The 11,103-nt window shown below is 39.1% G+C and overlaps 1 protein-coding gene across 1 annotated transcript in view; it reads left to right on the top strand.

The window, feature by feature from the left end:
• Positions 1-2,981, top strand: part of LOC138000390 (uncharacterized) — a 9,911-nt gene extending 6,930 nt beyond the window's left edge. The window contains exon 3 of the mRNA XM_068846756.1: positions 1,799-2,981. Within this exon, the coding sequence (XP_068702857.1) occupies positions 1,799-2,440 (642 nt within the window). The 3' untranslated portion in view covers positions 2,441-2,981. The remainder of the gene's footprint in view (positions 1-1,798) is intronic.
• The last annotated feature ends 8,122 nt before the right edge of the window (positions 2,982-11,103 follow it).

Here is an 11,103-nt window from a genome sequence, read left to right as displayed (position 1 = left end):
AATGATCGCTTTAAATTGGTGGGACAATTTGGTAAGCAAAACGTTGATTAAAGAAGAACGGCAAGGAATTTTTTTTAGCTCAACTGTGGAATGAGGCAAGGATTAGATGCCAACTTAGGCCATACATCGAAGGCAATACAAAAGAACAATGCATCGAGCGTAACGGGATTTTCCTCGATGGTTACAGCAACATTTGTCAGCAGACTATTGTATGTTGTATAATCAATCATCCAGGGACTCATTTACATAAATGACAGAGCCAATTTAAAGTGCTACCATAATCAAAAAATCACTGATTGCTTAACCCTTGACTGGCAATAATTTTTGAGCTTTGATTTTTTTATCCAAAGGCTGTTTACTTTAAGTGCAAGTTTTGGATTTCACGGTCCGCCATTACTCACGTTCCAAACTGACCGATTGGGCCTCAGAGGGTTGGATGGAAAAGTGAGGTCATTGATTCACTCGCTTAAATTTTCAGCGTGTAAACGCAGCTTATTAAACATGCAAAACACGAGTTTAAGCGACTCCCGTACTACATATTAATTCAGCCGCGTACACACGCGTTGCATTCTTAAACTAGTAGGGAGCTTAAGCACGCGCGTTTTTGAGACGCGGACGGCAACCCGAAGTGAATATTTCGCACGCCAGGATAGCGGTCTCTCCCAGCTTTTTAAACTTGGGTATCTAATAGTGAAAAGATACTTAGCGATATAAATGTGGTTGTGTGAAGACAAGTTAAAAGGGAAAACAGCTCACTTCCGGTTGCCGTCCGCGTCTCAAAAACGCACGTGCTTAAGCTCCCTAGAGAGTCTTCGACGTATTTTCTCCTCGATCCAGCTCTCTCAAGATTTTAAAGTTAGTAATGGCGGACCATTAAATAGGAAAATTCCAGTTAAAAAGAACTACTATATCTTTTTTTAAATCAAGGCTTAAAACATGGGTTAGTTAACATAGTTTTGACATCCAAAGAAAAATAAAAATGGAATTTTTGGTCATGCGTCACACTTTAAGACGTCACAGCAGCATTTTGTGTAATTTTATCAGTTACTCGCTATGCTATGCAGATATTACTTTAAAAACAACACTTACTGAGCAAAAAGTGTCTGTTGAGCATACACAATTTAAGTTACAAACAACAGAGATAAACTTTGAAAAACTGTCAGACTGAACAGTTCTCAAAACCCCCAAATTTACTCCATCGATTCCTGCCGTCTATTTTATTTGCTGTTTTCTTGAAACGTTCCTTCAATGTTTTAAGTAGTTAGTTTTTTACGTTTCGCTTGATTTGGTCGCCAGTTCTTAGTCGCTCAATTTGGCGAGATTTCGGGAAATAGCCTCTTTTATGACTCTAGCTCTAGAATACCATTTAATGATCACGTTTTCAATAATTAACAACTCTTCACCGAAGTGGAGGTTGCCATGGCCAGTGATGAATATTTACCGAGCCGCCAAGCGGCTCGGAGGTGAATAGCAAACGATATCCAGAAGGTGAGCAAGAGTGTTAGATTGGAGAAAAAGGATGTCATGAATCGATCGAGATGGAGAGTGGGAGTTAGAGAGATTGCTACCAAAGTGCGGGAAATCCGGCCACCCCCGTTTACGGGGATAAAGCCGGACCAAAATTGGATTGATGATGATTGATGATGAGTAGCCAATCAGCGCACACGTTCAACGCTATCCACTGTTTTAGTATATACTAATTCTTGATATCTAATTCTTCTACACTAATTCTTGATATCGATCACACTTGGCCTGATTTATATTCAAGAGCTGTATTTTTTTTCTTTTGCCTCCAAAGGGGAGAGTGATTTATCACCAGACCATGACTCCCAGCTATATACGCAAGCATGCGTCCTTCATAAGCAGCACTCAGACGATTCCAGCTTCCCCTGAGCAGCTTACTTTTCTTGCAACCTCAAGGACGCACGATCTTCTTGTAAGAATACCGTTGTTTCCTGCCGGAGAGTTTGGCAGTTCCGCTCCGCTGACCATCGAAATGTCCGTTGCCAATGACGTCGATTTTGCTACAGGGAAAGATAGCGATATAAAGTATGGATTGTCAGATGGACACAATTTCGTTGGGTTTATGCTTGCCGATACGACCAATTACAATAACCACGCACCGTGCTACGGGGTTGAAGGAACACCTGGAAGCGATTTGAATCCCCAACGAACCATAGATAAATCATCACCAACAGTGCCCGTCAGTCAACACTTCTATCCTGGCCGATTTGAATTCACTTTTAAAGTGAACGAAAGGAGAGCTTACTGCTACACTGCGCATGCTGGAGGCTATGTGAAAGACGCGAGTTATACCAGGACCCTGGATATCAGCAATGGACTTACACTGGAAGTCTATAAGGACGATGATAGAGGAGAGAAATATGGCATTAGACTAATCAAACTGTCCATAATACATGAAGAAGAAAGTTTTCATTGAACAAAAAAGCGAAGATCAAGTGGAGTTGAGGAACCTAAAAGTGAAATACAGCGCTGTAACTATGAAAAGTATAGTTTTAATAAGTTCACAGATGAACATTTGCTCATAAAAACAAGGGGAAAAAAATAGGCACGCATTGCGTACATGTGGGTACTGCAGTAGGCTGGTATTGGGTGGTAATTATCTTTGCAAAACTAAGTTTCTTTTACTTTTTTATTGTGTTATTAAATTTTTTTGTCGTTTTTGCGTTTCTATTACGAAAAGTTTGATGTTTTCACTTATTTACTTAACTAAGCCTAATCGGGGAGGGTAGGTACCTGGATGGGAGACCATTGGGAAATCTTTGTGAAGAAGATATCTCATCATTTTTACTCGGAATATATTCCGAGTTTTAATCTGGGTAGATGCAGTAAAATGCACAACAGAATTTCGGAAGCGGGGATTTCACTAGTTAAAAGCTATGCGCCATAACCGCTAGGGAGAGGTTGTAATGGAAAATCTAAACATCTTCTAGATGCAAAATAAACTTGCAAACACACGATTAACCAAAGCTCTCCCAAAGGGTATACATGACGAACGCAAAAGCGAATGAAAGGATCCTAAATGAGACATTTTTACACCTCAGTGGTATGGGATAAACTGTCTAAAACGTTAAATTGTTGCGAAACCCACGTTATCTCTATCTTTGTTAATTGGAATTGTAGTCATACGTCTTAAAATAAATTGAATTATTGGGTAATTCGATAAATGCTAGTAATTAGGACGGAAACAGGTAACACAAGAAAGCAGATTTCAAACTGCTTCGTATAGGTTTTTCATGTGAAAAAAGTCGGATTTTATAGGCCCACGTTCACCCTACAGGCACTGCGTGCCGTGGAACAATTTTCAACGATGAAAATCCCGCCAGAGGAGTTAGTGGAGGGGACCCACTAACCCCTCCACTAACTCTGATCCCGCCAAAGCCCAAATTCATCCAATCAGATCACTACGATAAGCAATGACAACTTTCATAACTAAAAACAAACGGTCAAAAAGCATTTGACTATCGGCCGATGATGGACATCGGACAGTGAGAGGGACTAATTTGGCCAATTAGGATGTTTCATAATAGAATATTAATAATCTCGCTCTGTTCCCACTTCAAGGCCTTTACTGCACTCCACACAAGAATGCAACCTTTGCTTATTTTCATGTTGTATCTGCCCTCATTTACAAAACGTCTGATCAAATACAAAACTTCTGATCAAAAATTAACTTTGGGAAGGTAACTGAACAACCATTTGCCAAACTCACCAATACAACTACACTTCATTAAATCTTTCGAAAACAACTATCTATAACAAACTTGTACATTCCCCTGAGTTGAACCGTTGACCCTGGAAGTATCCATATCCATGGAAAACCTGTTGTACTGGCATAAAAACAGGATAATAACGACTGTTTATTCATAACCTATAGGTAATATAAATCTTGGATTATCGAACTGCGTTCGACAATCGAGTAGGAACACGTTCCAAAACCAATGAAACCTTGGGGGATATTCCAAAGTTAACAAAAATCGGTTGTCGGTGTTGAATCCTTGACGGGATTTTAATTTTCGGCTGATATTTAATCTGGCCAGCAAATCCCTCTCGTCCACTTTTTGTCCAAGTATTCAGCGCTTACTTTCATTTGAACGATGGCGTTTAGTGGTACACCATCTCATCTCCATTTGTGGGTGGCTCGAAAAAATAATTTTGGAAGACATTGTGAAGGCCGGCATCAGAAATTTCGGAAACCACTTTCTTCACCATAACTTGAAAAAGAGCGGCAATTACCCGTTACTGGTTTCAGAAATTTCCGAAATCTTTGTTTTGACCACTGCTAAAAACGAGGGCAATTACCTACTTCCGGAATCAGAAATTTTTGAAATTACTGCAGTTGACTACAGGTGAAGTCGAGGGAAATTAGCGATTATTGGTTTCGAAATTTTTTGAAACCAGCTCAGTTCAATAACGGATGGTTTCAGAAATTTCCGATACCACTTCCGAAACGAGTTAATTGTCCTAACAATGTCCAAAGACACTGGAGCCGGCTAACTTTGCACCAAGATTAATGTCACGGCAAATGTGCTGGTTTCAACTGGTTTCAACTGGTTTCAAAAATTTCCGGAACCATTAATCGCGACACAACTTGTTTTAGAAATTTGCGAAATCCCTTTTATTCTCCATGTATAGGTGACAACGGCATAACATCTTCAGCATCATAAATAATTTATTTACAACGTTGCATTGAATTTATATCCGTTCGAGAAGAAAATATTTTAACAATTGAATTTCGTAATTTAATATTCGTTAACAGTGTTCGCCTATTGACTGTTAGGCCATCCTCGTTTTTTCTCCGTTTAGCGTCGTCCGACCGAGCCATTTTTTTGGCATTTTCAAAACTGAAAAAAAAAATTAACGACGTAATTAAACCATTTTTATGTCGCATAAGAATTTCGGTGGTTGATTCTTTTTGCCATGTTTTCTTAATTTTACAATAACACCAACCACTTTTTCCGCCATATTGATTTTGGGTTTGTGTCTTGTTGTTTCCAGGCTCCACAGCAATGATGCCGGGGTACCAGGCCTCCTATTTCCGAGAGTTCTTCTTCTTTATGTTTTTTTTAGTTTTTGTTTTTCAATCCGACCGACCGACCCAATATCAGGAAACTCGTTCGACGCTAAACGAAAGAAAAAGGGGATGGCCTTATGTTCCTCAAGCACATCCTGCTCCAAGCTTTGTCTTATCCTCATTAAAGTTTCCTCGTTTGAATCCATGACAACACAGTTCTTCCCGCGTTTGAGACTTGCCTTGGCTGCCGATGCTAAAGATGATAAAACCAAGAAACATCTTAGGAAAAAGCTATGTTAATTGAAATTTCTAACGTCATCTTTGACACGTATTCGTTGCCTGTCGTCACATAGGCTTGCCCATAAGACCAGGTAAACTGACAAAGAAATATCTTATTGCTCAGTAACTACCTCAGAACTTGGACAATCTTCGCAACACACATGATCTCAAGTGTCACGTTCGAAATACGTGTGATTTAATTTATTTATTTGGAGAGAGTTAGAGGACTGATATATTTATATCGGTGAGTTCGATAACTCTCTAAGATTAATTATTTTTGATTCCTGATTTATATCCTGTTTTACTAGTTCAGTGATGGCCGTTAAATGCATTTCTTTTCCTGAGGCTGAGTGACCATTCTTGGCCTACATTTGTTTAGTAAATATATCTTAGAAGATTAGAACGATAGCCCTGACTAGTCTAACATACATAAATCTAGTAAAAAGCAAGTGCAGCTGTTGCAGTAAACGTAGTAACTTTAAGAGTTGTATTCCTCTAGGCAACTCATTAAGCTTGCTCACACATGCATGTGTGTTTTGCACGGGGTGTTTTCTTTTTTCATGCTATAAAAAGAATTTACTCCGAGCACCAAAACCACGAGATTCTCTATCCTCGTCGCTTTTACGCGCCATTATAGTTCAGTAGACGTCGACGATAAGTGCTTACCACTTTTAGGGTGGATTGCGAGAAATGCTTGTACAGCGATCTATACGCTTAGCAACAAAGTAAACATGATGTTTTTTTGCTTTTTTTACTTTGAAGGGGAGTGGGTCTATTCCTGTTTTTACGTCACAAACTGATTTACATTGCATTAACTCTGTAAAAATGCATGCAAAGTAGATTGTGACGTAAAAACAGGAATAGACCCACTCCCCTTCTGATTCGGTCGTGAACAAAAGATGCTTGGATTTTCGCAACTTTCGAAGCCTATAAAATGGCAGGATTTGTTGTAAAAAGGAAAAAATGGCCGCAATGCGTCTTGAACATGTGCAAAGATTCAATTTAGCGAAAAAAATGTTTTGGGGTTATGGGCACTTTAAGGATAAATTTTCATTTCCTCTCCTAAAATGGAGTGCCGTTCCGAATGGTGTCATCTTCGAGGAATTACCACACCCTTGTCATATTAAAAACGTTGAAATAGTCGCGAAGCGATTAAAATAACGCAAGTTTATATTTTGAGATGACTTTCTCGTTGCCGTCGCCGTTGTCGTTGCTTAAGCTCCCTATTCTCTTTCGCACCCGTCTTTCGGGATGTCACCCAACCCTCCCCCTCCTTTCGGGGAGCGTTGCGTGACATCCCGAAGGACGGTTGCGAAGGAGACTATAAGGGATGATGGAATGTCTTGAGAGTCACAAACGCAGTGAGGCTGAGAGTGCATCCACGTGTACTAATATAATTAAGATTTTGAAGATTTTTATAAATCTGAGAAGTATGGCATCAGGCTCATTAAAGTTGCTATAATATATGAAGAGGAAACTTGGCCTGAAAAAAAAAAACTAAGGTCTTGTCGAGTAGAATAAAAAAAAACGCATGCGTGTAATGATGTAAGGGACAAAAAAATTGAACAAAAAAATGGTTTCATTAAACAAGTCGATAAAGGTAATAAACCACCATAAGAAGAATGTGTGCGATGATATTTAGAGCGTTAGAGCGAGATTAAGGCGTATAGCGGGGTTGTAAGAAGTTTATGCAGGGGATTGAAGAGCTTTCAGTTGCCATTAAATCAATTTTTGTTCGACGTTTTTACACCCCGTTTATCTATTTAGTTGAAATTTTTAAGCCTTTCTTTTTTTGTTTGGAGCAAAGTTCTTTATTTTGCAGTCAAACCATAGTTAATAGACTATTAACTATTAACCATGGTGAAACACACATTACAAAGCTGTGGTATTAAATTACATACAATACAAGTGACGCAACAAAATCGGATTCACACGCCATATATACTACAGTGTTAACTTCATGTAACAAAGCTTACAATGAAACCAATTCAACAAATTCTAACAACTAAAACTACAAAAAGAAGCTAAAATGGTTCCGATCCTATATTCAAGATCGGAAGCAGTTTGTGATGATTGATGGAATCAAATCAAAAGTGAAAGAACTCCGCTATGGTGTTCCCCAGGGATCAGTTTTAGGGCCGATCCTGTACTTGCTATACACGTCGCCCATCGGGGACATAATTAGACGGCATGGACTCAACTACCATCTCTACGCCGACGACACTCAGCTATATCTCTCATTTAAGCCCACCCCCACTGAACAAGCCGGTTCCATAGCTAAGATAGAAGCGTGTGTTTCCGAAATCGACTCGTGGATGGTAAGCAATAAGCTTAAACTGAACAGAGGAAAAACGGAGTTACTGGTCCTAAGCACACGACACCGCTCACCCCCATCAATAGAATACATCGATGTGTCTGGTGAACGGATCAAGCTATCCCCTTCTGCAAGGAACATTGGAGTTAACTTCGATGAGCACATGTCACTAGATAAGCATGTTACCAATACCTGCAAGGCCTGTTATTATTATTATTATTATTATTATTATTATTATTATTATTATTATTATTATTATTATTATTATTATTATTATTACTACTACTACTATTCGGCACCGTCCATAATACTAAAACAGTGGATAGCGTTGAAGGCGCGTTAAAAATTAATTCGGTTCGTTTATGTGACGGAAGAAGAAATAAACCTGCTGGTCAATAAAAAGTTACAAGAAAACACAAAAAAATCAACTTCATAAGCTATAAACATTTTTGACGGTAAACTGTTCGTAAACATCTAATTTGTAAGCTCCAGGTTTCAAGAAATATTTAAAAGATAATAAACACAATGACCTCCATTTGACTTTAAAACATGCTCAGAAAGTTGTCCTTGGACGTTATCTGTCGTCGAGTTTTGCTCTCGGAAGACTGTTCATTTCTCAATAACCGTCCGGGAACAAATATTTGACCATATTATTGGCTCACTCAGTCTAGGTTATCAGCTCATATCGTGTAATGGCCTTATATGGAAACTGATTGCGTCGGTCGTTTCGTAAAAACTGAGACAACATATCATCCTGTAGTTTAATGAAAATTTAACAAAAGAATTATTCTATTCGCTCTCACTGGATATGAGAGTTGGCTATGTACCATCTCATATCCAACGCACGCTCATGAAATAATTGTTAACTAGCCACCTCCACTTTGGTGAATAGTTTTTAATTATAAACTCGTTTGATAAAAGCAGAGTTTCGTGTTTTACTTCCCACTGACGCAGCACCAAGTTTCCATGATGAACTAACCCCTTAGTTTGTACTGAAATTTGGTTTTATTACATTTAACTAACTCATAAAAGCTTGTAGACCAAAAAATCATTTTTTTTCTTTTTCTTTGGATTCCAAAGCTATGTTAACTAACCAGTGAGTGACCCAAGTCTTAGGCCAGGATTTAAAAAAGACACCTGTGTATTTTAACGGTAATTTTCCTACTAATGGTCCGCCATTACTATATAACCTTAAATCGAGGAGAAAATGACACGTCATAAGACTCACTATTCTAAGAATGCAATGCCCGTGTACGCGGCTAAATTAATATGCAGCACGGAAGTTTCGGGACTTCAGACTTCTAAACTGGTGTTTTCCATATATAACAAGCTGCATTTACCCGCTTAAATTTTAAGCTAGTGAGTAAATTACGTCACTTTTCCCTAGATCCAACCCTCAGAAATACAATTGGTCAGTCTTCAACGTGACAAATGGCCGACCGTGAAATCCAAAACTTAAACAGTCTTTGGATAAAAATCAGAGCTCAAACTTTTGCCAGTCAGGTGTTAAGCAAACACACTTCAAGTTCAAAATCTAAAGAAAATATAGGAAAGTGATTTTTTTGATCATGAGTAAATACAGTTGTTTCGATAAAAGATCTGTTCTTGATTATATCTATACTCCAGCTACCAGTTGTAGATGTTATTCTCCACATAGTAGCTTTTCCAAGTTGACAAAAAACCGCTCCTCGGCCCATTTGGTCTCTTTCAAATTCTGTATGGCCACTGTTTCACACAAATATTCGAAGCCTGGAAGCACTTTAGGAAACGTTCAAACTCATTTACAAGAGGAAACTTGATTTTCGTTTTAACTTTGGGACATTTATTGCCCAGAGGAAATAAATGGATTTATGCTGAGTGTGACATGCTTAGTTAGTTATTTCCCATGTTGCAGTTTGGGCATTTCTATCATCCGGGATTTTCTTGAGATAATTAACTATTTGTGCAAAGCTAGGCGGAGGCTGATTCAACAGAGTCAAATCAATTTTCCCTCCCCACCCTCCCTATTTTTTACTTTCTTGTGGATGGCGTGTGTCCCCTCACCTTTGCTGGGATCATGTCTTCTATATTTGGGTATTTCCTAGGTTACCATGCTGATTTTCAATAAACGGCCGAGACCATCAGGGCTTGGCCAAAATATCCCAAACAAATGCGGTTATTCCGTATTATTTGTGTCCTAGAAAAAGGAGCTCGCCCAGAGTAATGCCTTACCAACAACATCAGTCAGACTGTATGGAGCATGAATCATAAATAATATTATAGGTATTACCGAAACTAGAATAAAAATTCAGCATGAAAATATTGATTTAATCCACGGAACGAGCATGCAAGTGTTTCATAACAGAGCCTACACGACGAAGTTTTTTAGAAAAGCTTATGCTGTAAAACATGTTGTGTTTATTGTTAAAATCTTTGTTTGAGAAGCCCTTACTCAAAGGTAAATATTTTTTCGGTCAAATATTCATTAGTTTTTCAGGGTACTGAAAGAAGAGATTTTTATGATCTACAGGACCTTAAGAAGAAAAAAAGGAAAGGAAAGGAATTTTATTTAAGTGTCTAGTCGTTCTAGTGCTGGAGCACTAATTGGGGACACGAAGAAAGGCAATGATGTCAATTTAAAAAACCCGGTGATCGTAGAAGTGTCAAAGATGTCGACATTTGAACACATGAGGAGCATCAAAACATACATATTAATCACAGAGTTTGTTTAAGCACACCATCGCCAACACAACAGAACTTCCCTCAACTGCATGAACCATTAAAGAGCAGGAAATATAATGAGCGAGGTAAGGTAACAAAAACTAAAAAGATAAAAGGGAAACCTACTGTCACGGCAACAACGAGCCGAACCCCCGCGTAGAAAACTGCCAAAATATAGATAATGAACTGAAAACAAATCATTACATCAAAAACGAGCTATACCTTTTACTAACCGAGTTCGAGCTAGGTCCGAACTGCAAGTTACCGACCGAGTTTTTCCACTAATTTATTGCCCAAGCGCGAAGCGCGCCACCCTGTGAGCAGAACCGCACTAAAATCCACCACAGGGCGATCAGGAGAGAGTGTATCTAATCAGCGTGAGTGGGTGGGTGGTTGATGGGTGGGTCGTGTATCGTGGGTCGTCGGTCCGATATCCTCCATGCATACACGTCATGTCTACATACTTTTATGCAGTTTCAAATGCCCTCTCGCAACAGCGGTTTTCTTCACGATCTCTTTCTGGCGTGTACACCGAGTGACTCTGAAGGAATTGTGCCAAAGATGTTACGTTAACATTCTGTCAGTGGTTCACATTTAACCTTAACCCTAACCCTAACCCTTAACCCTAACCCTTAACCCTAGCCCACTACCCACCACCTACGACCCACCCACCCACGCGATTTAGCCTCACCCTCAGGAGAGGCTTTGCAGAAAACGCCTGAAGACTTTAAGTCGTCGCAGCTATTCACTCCGATCAAATTGGTTTAGGCCGCAT

The sequence above is a fragment of the Montipora foliosa genome, chromosome 4 (genome assembly GCF_036669935.1).
Source record: "Montipora foliosa isolate CH-2021 chromosome 4, ASM3666993v2, whole genome shotgun sequence".
Taxonomy (NCBI): domain Eukaryota; kingdom Metazoa; phylum Cnidaria; class Anthozoa; order Scleractinia; family Acroporidae; genus Montipora; species Montipora foliosa.
The sequence above is the reverse complement of the archived record's forward strand: the minus strand, read 5'-3'. Positions and strand labels throughout refer to the sequence as shown.